The 12,532-nt window shown below is 45.6% G+C and overlaps 1 protein-coding gene across 4 annotated transcripts in view; it reads left to right on the top strand.

Moving 5' to 3' along the window:
• MTMR2 (myotubularin related protein 2) overlaps nucleotides 1-12,532 on the top strand; it is a 75,779-nt gene that overhangs the window by 56,422 nt on the left and 6,825 nt on the right. For all 4 annotated transcript variants that reach the window (XM_064170277.1, XM_064170261.1, XM_064170284.1 and 1 more), the window contains 5 exons: nucleotides 5,833-5,982; nucleotides 6,791-6,979; nucleotides 8,992-9,177; nucleotides 10,033-10,239; nucleotides 12,075-12,167. In XM_064170277.1, the coding sequence (XP_064026347.1) occupies nucleotides 5,833-5,982; nucleotides 6,791-6,979; nucleotides 8,992-9,177; nucleotides 10,033-10,239; nucleotides 12,075-12,167 (825 nt within the window). The remainder of the gene's footprint in view (nucleotides 1-5,832; nucleotides 5,983-6,790; nucleotides 6,980-8,991; nucleotides 9,178-10,032; nucleotides 10,240-12,074; nucleotides 12,168-12,532) is intronic.

Raw genomic sequence — 12,532 nt, 5'->3', positions numbered from 1 at the left:
TGTGAAACTATGGGGAGTAATAAACAACCTGTAGAGAACAAAAGGAAATCAGAGAGTTTTGGTATTTAGTTGATAAATGGAATCACATGTGGCAAATGAAATTTAAAACTGAAATTGCTCCCTGATTTTTATTACACTCAGGCTGGCAGAGTATAAAACAGAAATGCAAAGTGAATAAGACTCAGTTGTAACTAAAAGGCCTTGAGATGCCTTTGGAGTAACTTAAAGCTTTCATTTTCCTTAACAAGGTGGGAAGCATTTGGAAAATATTACAAGAGACTGTGAAGCTGGAAGTGTGTGATGTTTCCTTACAGAAGTGATGGTTGTCCAATCCCATGCTCTGGTCAAGTGTACGAGGGATCCACAGCATAGGCTGTCAGTGGTGCTTTCGGAGACAGAATCATAGAATCATAGAATCAACCAGGTTGGAAGACACCTCCAAGATCATCCAGTCCAACCTAACACCCAGCCCTAGCCAGTCAACTAGACCATGGCACTAAGTGCCTCAGCCAGGCTTTTCTTGAACACCTCCAGGGATGGTGCCTCCACCACCTCCCTGGGCAGCCCATTCCAATGGCAAATCACTCTCTCTGGCAAGAACTTCCTCCTAACATCCAGCCTGTATTTCCCCTGACACAACTTGAGACTGTGTCCCCTTGTTCTGTTGCTGGTTGCCTGGGAGAAGAGACCAACCCCCACCTGGCTACAACGTCCCTTCAGGTAGTTGTAGACAGCAATGAGGTCACCCCAATACAGAGATTAATAATTGAGAAGGATAAAAGAAGTGCCCAGTATTAGTACACATGCAGAGTGAAAAAGGTGGAGCATGAGAACAGCATTGCGCAATGGATTTTCGGATGTCACTTAGGGGAGGAACATGGGAATTGAACTGTTAAATGTCTCATAGTGAGGCTCTGTTTATGCTAGGTATGTCTCTACTGCAAAATGAAATCACAGCTGTCTTGTGCTGCGTGGGCACAACCTGGGCTGAGTATATAGTGGAGGAATCAGCGTGGCTCCAGCAGCTGTATCCTGTGTCAGTGTAGGGATGCACCTCAGCTAATGTGTTCAGTCTCTTGGTGTCTCTTGGTTCAAACCAAGTCTGAGAGAGGCCCTGCTAGCATGTAACTCTTCCCTGCCTTGCCTGCTGCAGCTCAACTTGTACCTGTGTGGCTAAGCTCAGAATCAGATTGGTGGATCCTGCAGGCAGATGTGACCACATGTAGTTACAGCAAGGAAACGATTTCTTCCTGCCAGTGAAAGATTTTCATGTGCTTAAGCTTAAACATGTGCTTTGCAAGGTGGTGATTTCAGTGCCATGGTTCTATGTTTTCAGAAGTTTTTCCTTGTAAATGAAGAAACTCTCATGTGTAGGTCAAGTGATGACCAAGTACAGGCCATTGAAGTAAGACCTGTCCAGAGGGAAACCAATCCTGGTTTGTGTGTGGAGATGACACAAAGACTGTGTCCCTAAGGTTAGATGATAGTCTTAAGGAGTGTTCTCAAACACTGGGACACTTTCACTTCAAGTTCCAAGCACAGCTTCAGTCCAGGGTGTTATGGTTCCTCTCTGGAATGAGTGTGTTTGAGAATCTTTAGCCATACACAAAGATACTGTTCCAGCAAGATGTATGCAGGCTGAGAGTATGAAGCAATTATTTGCTGGCTAACATGCAAAAGAAGATAGCTGAGATTTAATCAGCTACTAGCATGAGCATTAGTACTCATCATCTTAGAGAAGGCATCTGAAGAGACTTTCCTGGACAGGCAGGCACCAGCAAGAGGAGGAGGAGGATCAGCCTCTTCATCTCCGTCAGTTGGGTGGTTGTTGCCATCTTCATCAGCACACACATGACCCAGTTGCTTGCCCTCACCTACTACTACTGACTGCCTACTAGAACTGCAGTTTTCACTTTTCAATTTTGTACCATTTCATGATGTTGTTTTTCCCTCTCGACACCTTGAGCTGCCAGCAGTCCTTGTCTCAACAATCCCTTTCCTCTCTCTGTTTTTTGTCTTTCTTGTGTTTCTGTAGATTCGTACACAGCTCTTTGGCATGGCTTTGCAGTCCTTAGCAGTCCAGGTCTGGTTGTGCAGCTCAGCCATGTCAGACCTGGGACCTGAGAAGGCAGTCAGGCCTTGGGGAGTAGAGAAGAAGGAGGGTTGCAAGGTCAGCTCACCTGCTTCTAAACCCAGGCAGAGTACATAAGCTGATACAAGCCAAGGATCCCCAGTAGGGCCTAGTTTTGAGGTCAAATGAGTAATATTCTGGGTGTGAGGTGCATTGTGCCATCTGGTCTCAGGCAGAACAGTCATGGGCACGTATAATTTTGGCTATAGATATGTCTGTCTCATCTTCCTGTCTGCTCTCCAGAAGCAACTGAACATGTGAATTCTCCTGAAATCGAGGTCTCCTGGCAGCGTTGGTTTATCTGGAGCAGACAGACTTTGTGCACCAGTCAGGGCAGCAAGTGCTGGCCACTAATTTGGGCACCTGGCAGCCGTGTTCCTTAACAGTGGGAACAAGCCCACCAGCAGATAGCAAAGGGAGTCTGAGCTTCTCCTGCACGTCCACAAAGCCAGTCTTGAGATTGCAGGGCTTCATGAGTTGCATCTGTAACAGTTAAGGTTGGCTCAGCAGTATGGTTTTGGGTGCTTAGAACTTACCAGTGAAATGCATCTTATATGAGGAAATACCAATGTGCTTGATACCACATTTGGCTTTTTCTATTGAGTGCAGATGGAGAAAGCACAAATCTGAAGGAGTCTGAATAAATGCAGAAGCTGCACTGCATCACTGCAAATTCTGCTTCTCTTCTAGGACACTTCACTTATTTCTCTTTATGTCAAATGCTTAGGGAAAGTCAGAATCTGAATCCCAAGTCTGCTTTGAGTGATGCTGTGATTCAAGGCTCAAAGGTTTGGAGGTGTGGGTTCTGGACCAAGCAGTGTGTGCTGAAGCCGTTCTGTCTGACACTGAAGTGAGAGCCTTACAGTGCCAGCCACTGCTTTGTCTTCTTAATGAGAACTGGTAGAGTTGCAGAGTAGGACAAGAAGGAGCTTTTCTTCCATGTAACTGCTTCTTAGCCTCTGTTTTGCTTGGCAGGAATGTCCCAACAGCATAGTTTTGGATTTGGGAGAGATGAAATCTTCAAGCATTACTTAGGGGTCCACTGCAGTGCAATCAGGTGCTTACTGGGACAGGACTGAGAACAGTTCAGTCACTTGCCATTAGTTCACTTTCAGACAGTAACCAGTTTGGTCATGGCTGACGAATAGCTAAGAGCAAGAGTTTTGCTATTTAGAATCATAGAATTGTCAGGGTTGGAAGGGACCTCAAAGATCATCTAGTTCCAGCTCTCCTGTCATGGACAGAGACACTTTCCACTAGTTCACCTTGCCCAGAGCTACATCCAGCCTGGCCTTATAAACTTCCAGGGCTGGGACTTACACCACCTCTTTGGGCAACTTGTTTCAGTGTCTCACCTTCATGGTGAAGAACTTCTTCCTAACATCTAATCTATATTTACCCTTTTCTAGCTTGGATCAATCCCCCGTACTCCTGTCACTACTTGGCACCCTAAGAAGTCCCTCACCAGCTTTCTTGGCCCCTTTCAAATACTGGAAGACCACAATAAGGTCTCCCAGGAGCCTTCTCTTCTCCAGACTGAACAACCCCAACTCTCTCAGCCTGTCTTCGTAGGAGAGGTGCTCCAGCCCTCTGATCATCCTGGTGGCCCTTCTCTGGACACACTCCAGCACGTCCATATCTTTCCTGTGATAGCATTGACAGCAGGGCTGGTGGACCCAGGAGGTTCCATTCTTGCTGTATGCAGTAGGTGGACCTGAGTATGTCTTACCCATCACTAAGTTTGGATTATGTGTGCACACTGTTTGCCCATTTCTGCCACTTCTTTGGCTTCAGGCAGCACGAAAAATAGCTTTCCTTTAGCATTTTGGGGTACACATGATCCTGGCAGCTCTGCTGATTCCTTGTAGCAACATTTCCTTCTCAGGGCAGGCCCCAGGACCAGGGTGTGACTGGTGTTAGGCAGAAGATCTGTCCTCTCCTCATATTTCCAAGTGTGACCTATTTTGACAGTATGACTCACCACTGTGATGGGGAACTGGCTGCAGTCTGTGTGGGTCAGCTGTAATTACCACAGCTTGTCTGACTTGTGTTGGATTTGTCATTAATTTCCTGTGGCAGCCATGACAGTGATAATCAGTATCCCATCGCCATCCTTAAAGGGAAGTACTGTTGAATGGAACAGAAGGGTGTATTGTTTTAAGAGCTCATGTTCCCCCAAACCAGATTCTGTGCTCAAGTCTGGAGGTGTTCAAGGCCAGGTTGGATGAGGCCTTGAGCGACCTGTTCTAGTGGGAGGTGTCCCTGCCTATAGCGGGGGGTTGGAACTGAATGATCTTTGAGGTGCCTTCAAACCTAAACCATTTGTGGCCGTTTGAGCTGATCCTCTAGCTCAGACATAGGGGAGAGATGAACATTCCAGGGATAGGCCACATAAATGGCAACAATAGATAAATTAATATAATTTCATTGGAGCATCAAGAACTTAATGTCTAGAAGCACAGTTTGTTCTCCCCCTTCTCCCGCTGGCTTCTGCTGCTGCAGCTTCGCCTATCTTCCCCGGCTGCTGTTTTGGCTACTGCTGCTTCTGCTGCTTCGCCGCCGCTTGACCCCCTCCCCATCTCCCTTAAGGTTATTGTATTGTTTTCTTTTTTTTCCCTTCCTTCCTTCTCTAGTTATTATTTCTCTTTACATTGTTATACTTATATTATAAGAAAATACAATTTCATCTTTCCCTGACTTTCAAAAAAGTAGGGGGGTTTGTGTTGTGAATTTCTTCCCGGGGGAGGGATCAGCCCAAACCCGGGACAGGACTCTTTTTGGCAACTCCCCCAACCTGGGACACCATTCTATGCTTCTATGTTCACTGCAGTGGATGTCTTCCCCACAGAGGTGCTTTGCGTTAGTGCTCACCCCTGTTGCAGCAAGTGGCTGTTTAAATCTCTCCTTGAGGGCATTCAGTAGCAGCCACACCTTTTTGATTTGTTAACTACCAACGTAAGCCAGACCAAGTCTGTGGGTTGTCAGGATCATCCTCATTGTCTTTCAGATGTTGTCACCTAGGAAGCTGTTGAGTTGCTTGCCCGCTGGGACATGCTGAGCTTCGTGATGAGTACAGATTCCCTGCTCTCCCAGCCCAAGTCAGACTAGTTCAGCTGGAGAGCTTAGTGTGAGAGGAACGTGGGAGCTGTACATTCGCTGTCCAGATCACATGCAGTCACACAGACAGAAAGGTAAAATTAATCAGGTTTTCTATGGTTTTAGGCATTGCACAGCTGTGCCACAAACACTGAACAGGGCCCAAAACTTTTCTCTTCCCCTCCATCCAGTGTAGTAACTCCATTTTCCATCCTCAGTTTCCATCTACCACATTTGTGCTAAGTGCCAACAGAGGAGTGAGGACTCTTGGTCACCTGTTCTGTCCTGCTCCTGACTGTCCTGTAAGCACCATGATGAGTCTAGGAGGTATGTTAAAGATGTTCTCAGGGAGATGCTGTATCTGCAGCCCCCACTGTTCTTTTACCATAGGTGAGCTTGCCTGTGGTCTTTTGTTTTGCCTTGTTTTCAGTGACCTAAGCAAGACCCCTGCCTCCCTGAGGAAGGGCATGGCGTGCAAGTTACCAAGATAATGCAGTCCCAGGCTCCAGCTCTAAAGTGTCCTTTATTAACAAAAGTTGCCTTGAATTTCAGATCTGGAGTCTCACAGCAACTGATTTACTAACCTGCTATTGTTTCCTCTTCAGGGAATTCCCAATGAGAGCTGGAGGCTGACCAAGATTAATGAGCGCTATGAGCTGTGTGATACCTACCCTGCCATTCTAGCTGTGCCTGTAAGCATTCCTGATGAAGAACTAAAGAGAGTAGCATCTTTCAGATCAAGAGGACGCATACCAGTAAGTGTGACAAAAGAAGCCCCTTTGATATGGTTTTCTTACATACCTTTGGGCCATAAATAATACCAAGACCAGGCTGAGTATGTTCCAAGGAGCCAGTAAATGGTCAGTAAGTAATAAAAGACTGCAGCACATTTGAGGAGTTAGAAAGCAAAATTATCTGCTGGAACTACTGTTGCAAGAGAGGTGTAGACTAAACTAAACTGAGAAGATAAGATTACTTGGCACAACCTGAGCCAAATCTTAGTTCATTTCCTGGGGAATGCAAAGCAGCACCGTTTGGTTGTTTACAATCATCTGGTCTGATCTGATGTTGAAGATAAACATTTAATGATGATCTTGATGAACATACTTAAATGAGATTAAACCAGAACACATTATTGTGATGATTCTTTCAGCAGTAGCAGAAAATGTACTGGTTTACTTCTTGAGTCTATAGAAAATTAGATTTCTTCCTAAAGTGCTTAACTTTTATGTGATGTAACAGTGTAAGCCATAGTCCAAAGACTGCAGAGAGAGAAGGTGTTTGTGACTCACACAGCAGTGAGGAAACAGTCTGCATCATGCTTAAAACTCAGACTTGAACTTATTCAGTCACCCCTTGTTTGTTCAGGCTTTGAGAATGTCACCAGACTGAATGAGTAAGGACAGAGGAGTTCTGTCTTTTATTCAATCCTGATTTAATAAAATCCAGCCTTCTGAAACCAGTTAATAGAGGGTGAGATCCCAGAGCAAGCTGTTACAGGTAAAACACTTCATTAGCTTAAAGAAACTCGTTTTCCCTTTGTTTTTCTCGTTGTTTCTGAAGGTGTTGTCATGGATTCACCCAGAAAGTCAAGCAACCATCACTCGCTGTAGTCAGCCAATGGTGGGAGTGAGTGGTAAGCGAAGCAAGGAAGATGAAAAGTACCTTCAAGCCATCATGGATTCTAATGCTCAGTCCCATAAAATCTTCATATTTGATGCAAGGCCTAGTGTGAATGCTGTAGCCAATAAGGTCAGGTACTTCTTTGGTCTAAAGCTGTGAATCTAATATTTAAAACATACTTGCCACCACCATTTCAAGTTATTCCTGAACACCACAAACAGTTTTCCACTGGGAAGGGAATCACGTGCAGTGACCTAATGCTCTAGAGAGACTTTTACACCTCTAGTGGTACCTGTAAAGTGACTACTGAAGGTCTGTTTGAATTAATCTACAATGGAAAATGAGATTGGAATGGGGGGAAAAAATTCCTAGTAATTCTGAAGTCAGGCTTTAGCACCATTTTTAACTTCACATGGTGGAAAGAATGCCTCCTCTAAGAGCACCTGTCCCTGTTAACCCTGCTGCACTTCCTAAAATTAAGCATTATGATCTTTAATTTAAAAATACACCATGAAGATCTTTAATGTTTAGGAATGTTGCTGTGTTCTTCCTGTTATGGAAACATAGAATAGTTTGGGTTAGAAGAGACCTTTAAAGATAACTAGTTCAACTGCCCTGCAGTAAGCAAGGACATCTACAGCTGGATCAGATTGCTTAAAACCTTGTCCAACCTGACTTTAAATGTTGCCAGGGGTGTGGCATTGCCACCTCTCTGGGCAGTCTGTGTTAGTTTTTTTACCACTCTCATTGTAAAAGATTTCTCCCTTACACGTACCTGCTGCTAGTTTAGAACAATACCCCTTGTCCTCTTGCAGCAAGCCCTGCTAAAAAGTGTGTCCCCATCTCTTTTACAGACCTCCTTGAAGTACTGAAAGACCACAGTAAGGTTTCCCCAAAGCCTCCTTTCCTGCAGGCTGAACAACCCCATCTCTCTTAGCTTTTCCTTGTAGGGAAGGAGGTGCTCCACCTCTCTAATATTTTTTTTTGTAGCCCTCCTCTGGACCTGCACCAACAGGTCAGCATCTTTTCTGTGCTGAGAATTCCACAGCTGCATAGAATAGCCCAGGTCAGGTCTCACCCAGAGTAGAGTGCCAGAGCCACTTCCCTTGATCACGTTTCTTTTGGTGCAGCCCAGGATACAGTTGGCCTTCTGGGCTGTGAGTACACATTTCTTGGCTCATGTACAACCCTCCCAAGTCCTTCTCTGCAGAGCTGTTCTCAATCACATCATTTCCTCACCCTGCATTGATGCCAGGATTTATGCTGACCCAGGTTCAGGACCTTGTACTTGGCCTTGTTGATACACATGAGATTCACACAGGCCTGGTTTTTGAGCCTGCTGAGGCCCCTGTGGGTAGCATCCTGTCAACCCCACTGCTCAGCTTGGTGTCATCTGCAAACTTACTGAGGGTGCACCTGATTCCACTGCCTGTGTCACTGATGAAGGTATTAGACACCACTGGTGGAGTCACTCCACAGAAGATCACTAGGTTTGTCAGGCAGGACTTGCCCTTGGCAAAGCCCTTCTGTCCTCCCTGTGCTTCTGGGAGGCACGTGTGCATAGCTTCTAGGACTTGTTCCCTGATCTTTCCAGGCACAGATGTGAGGCTGACAGATGGGTAGCTCTCAGAGCCCTCCTTTCCACCCTTTTTAAACTTAAGTCTCATGCCATCACACTTAAGCCTTGTTTTAGTGGTAGTTCTGCTTTGTTGCACTGCAGATGATGATTAATTTTTTAAAATATTCTTTTATTTAAAATCTGCCTTCCCCCCCAGTGCTTGGGAGAGGCAATTTGTGTGGGGGAGATACTGCCCTGTAACAGCATGGGAAATCTGTGAAAGACAAAACAGTGAGCCAGTAGCTTGAATGGGGAGAAATGATAGTTACAGAGCAAAAGAAGGCTTGTAATGTGATATTCTGTGGTAAAACATAAAGCATTCAATAAGTCTTGCAGGGAAGAGACACAAAATGCAGGCGCGTACATGTTTGTTCCCCATCATAAGATAAATTCAGTCTTCTCTGCCTGCTGTGGCCAACCACAGTGGTATTTTGTCAGCTGGGGTTTGCTCTGGACAAAGGATTCAGATGAAGTATAGAATACATTTTTGCTGAATGATTTCTCTGTGGATTTTGTTCTCCAGGCTAAAGGAGGGGGCTATGAGAGTGAGGATGCCTACCAGAATGCAGAACTGGTGTTCCTGGACATTCACAACATTCATGTCATGAGAGAGTCGCTGAGAAAGCTGAAGGAAATTGTGTATCCGAGCATCGAGGAGACTCACTGGCTGTCTAACTTGGAGTCAACTCACTGGCTAGAGCATATCAAGGTGAGCCTGCCTACATCCACTGCATGTGGCTCAGTCCAAGTCCAAACCAGTCTGTTTGCAGGGAAGCGTATCCAGAACTAAGTCCAGTGCTGGATTTTCAGTTCACGAGAAACTGGAAGGTGATTTGTTTTCAGTTTATAGAGAACTAAACCCACAATTTCATGGAATGGGGAATTTTGAGGAGTTGGGAAGAGGGACAGGGAGGGTGGAATGAAATGCTAGAAGATGGTGCTTTGGAAGTAAAGTGTATTCCTGGGTACTGTGTAACGGTGAAAGCCCTCATCAAAGCACAGGACTTCCAGCTTCTCCAAGCTCTTGATCTGGGAATCCTCAGCATCCTGGCATTACTGCCTGGATTAGGCTAGGGAGTATGTTCCCTGCCAGCCTTTAGGAATCCAAGCAGAGTCAGAGTAAGTGGGGCAAAATGCTTCAGCTGCTACATATGTTTTCAAATTAAGCTCTTTCTCACCTAAAAATGTGCAGCTTACATTGTCAGCCTGCTACTGCAAACAGGGGCAAAGCTGGTCCTGAGGCACTTACAAGACAATGGCTATTTTGTGTTCGTGTTCAGACACAGAATGCTCCTGTGTGTGAATTGTGACCTGCCCAAGCACTGAGCTTAATGCAAGGGCTCTTCTAGACCTGTGCTAAGCCACGGTTTAGATGTGTTGTTGTCTTGCCGGAACAAAAAAGGTGTTGACCAATCTACTATCCTAGCTGTAAAGTAGTTGGACTGATTTACTGTTCTGGAGGCAGGCAGAGCACTTGTTTTGTCCTGGGTTGTCACCATCTGTTTTTTCTTCTCCAATGAGAATTAGTAAATGTTTTAATATATTTTTTTTCCCCTCCCCCTAGCTGATTCTTGCTGGAGCCCTTCGGATCGCTGACAAGGTGGAGTCGGGGAAGACATCTGTGGTTGTACACTGCAGTGATGGCTGGGACCGGACAGCCCAGCTCACCTCTCTCTCTCTGCTCATGTTAGACAGCTACTACCGAACAATCAGGGGCTTCGAAGTGCTAGTGGAGAAGGAGTGGCTGAGCTTTGGCCACAGATTTCAGCTGGTGAGTCACTAGCCCTTGGAAGGCACTGAACAAAAAGTTATTGTCCACCTTGAAGGATTTCAAAGGAGTTCAGCCTTTCCTGTGAGAAGTCTCCCAGCTGAACTCGCAAAAGAAAGGTGAATGCTGCTGCTATTGTTTTCTGCCTATAATTCCAGTCCTCTCTTAACCTCCCTGGAGACAGTAGCAGTCAGATACAAGGAACAGGTGGTATTAAATCTCTTGGGTGCCTGACTGATACATCATGTTCCCATGCTTAGGCTTAAAATATCAGTGTGCTTTGGGTTCAGGATAGGCATTTCTGCTGGGACTTGGCAGAAGCCACTGAGGTATTTTTAATAGTTCTCTCCAGATCAGTCCATTTGCTGAGACTGCTTGAATGCCATCATCTGACAAATGCCTTGGTGCTGGAGAGGCTGGGCAATTTGGCTGTGGCCTTGACCTCACATTTTCTTCAGGCACAGGTTTTATTTCTGGGAAGGTTTTTAATTGTTCAGGTGAAAGATCATCCGTTTGAGAGTTCACCAAGAGTAGCTGGCTCACAGTTGTGTCCCTGCAGTGGCAGAGGCAGCTTTGGGAACTTGTGACCCAGCAGTTTGTTACGGTCTGTGCTGATGGGAATTGAGAGCCTTTCAGCAGTGTCCTTTCAGTCTTTGTTCCCACTGTGTTTTGCTCATAGCTGTTCTTTTGTGACTGTTTAATTTTGGCAAGGGCTAGAGCAAGGTCTCTTTGCAGCACGTGCATGTAAACATGGTGTGTTTCATAGTCAAGTGCTCTGAAGAAGGTGGGGAAAATATCAGGCCTACCATGACAACTATCACCACCCCAATGCATTATAGTGCTGACCAGACTAATTTAGAAGAGCTTCTCCAGACAAATTTGTTACAGAATCTCCTTTGTATAGTGAAATACATGTATATATATACACTGTTCAGGGCTCAAATTTCCTACAAGAGTAATTACTTTTCTCTTTGTGTAAAGAAAGAAAAAAAACATTCAGGGTCAGGTTGGATTAGTCTCTGAGCCACCTGATCTCATTCAAGAAAAGACTGGATGAGGCACTTAGTGCCATGGTGTAGTTCATTGGATAGGGCTGGGTGCTAGGTTGGACTGGATGATCTTGGAGGTCTCTTCCAACCTGGTTGATTCTATGATTCTGTGAAGATGAGGCACTAAGCAACTGAGGTCCTGCTGCAGCAAAAACATGTTCTGCCTTTATACACTGCTTAGGGCTTCTGGGTAATATACAACCACTAATGGACTGTGCAAGTTGCAAGGAATCAGTCCTTGCATGTCTTGGCCACGCAGCACGGTCGGGGTTGGAGCCTGCTTCTAGGGGTGCTTTCATTACTGCCTCTCTTGAGGTGGCAGGAGATGGGCTGGGTTAGTGTTTGTACAGCGCTTGGAAGCTGTGAGGTGTTGTGTGATGGTTCTCGCCACAGGCCGTGCCTGTAGGTAGCGTTCGGATCTAGCACACTCTACTACTGAAGTAGCCAGGGTGACAGCTGCAACTGAAGGAAAAAGCATTTTCTTTTTTTTACCCTTCTGAACTTCAGCTATTAACTGAAACCAGTGCCAGCATAGCATCTGGAGCCTCTACTCTAACAACTCTTGTTTTAATTTAGCATGAAAATATCACCATAAAGAAATTTCACTTCAAAGGCAAAGGGAGTAACTGTCCTTCACTCCCTTACCCACTGATATGGACAAAGCAAAGTCAGTATTCATTTGAACTTTCTTAAGGCTGCTGATAAAGCCTTGAGTGACTGAAAGGAGACCCCAGCAGTTTCCCTGTGAAACCCTATGCAATTCACAGTCTTTGTTCTGCTCTGTTTCAGAGAGTTGGACACGGAGACAAGAATCATGCAGATGCAGATCGCTCTCCTGTCTTCCTCCAGTTTATTGACTGTGTCTGGCAAATGACAAGACAGGTAAATCATCGGGTGGCACATATGTCCGTAGAGGCATAGGTCTGGGCACAGAAATCCTTTCCAAGCTGACCTGCACAAGTTCTTGCTGGGCTTGTACTCTTTTCTTGACGGGCAGGAAATTTCCTGGTAGTCTGTTTAGCAAAGAGCCTGAATGTTCAGGGGCACAGGAAGGCCACGATGTTGGCCTGCATCAGACTAGCTAGTTTGTGGATGCTGCTTACCTGTGTGCTGCTATAATAGAGGTGAGCCTGCTTGCATCACCCTGAAAGAAGAGGGGACAGCTGACTCACTTGCCATGGGCAGGAACAGGCAGCCCAGCCATCCTCTACTGCCCACTATGCCTTCAGAAGCATAAGTGACTTGAG

The sequence above is a fragment of the Pogoniulus pusillus genome, chromosome 3, assembly GCF_015220805.1.
Source record: "Pogoniulus pusillus isolate bPogPus1 chromosome 3, bPogPus1.pri, whole genome shotgun sequence".
NCBI classification, from domain to species: domain Eukaryota; kingdom Metazoa; phylum Chordata; class Aves; order Piciformes; family Lybiidae; genus Pogoniulus; species Pogoniulus pusillus.
The sequence above is the reverse complement of the archived record's forward strand: the minus strand, read 5'-3'. Positions and strand labels throughout refer to the sequence as shown.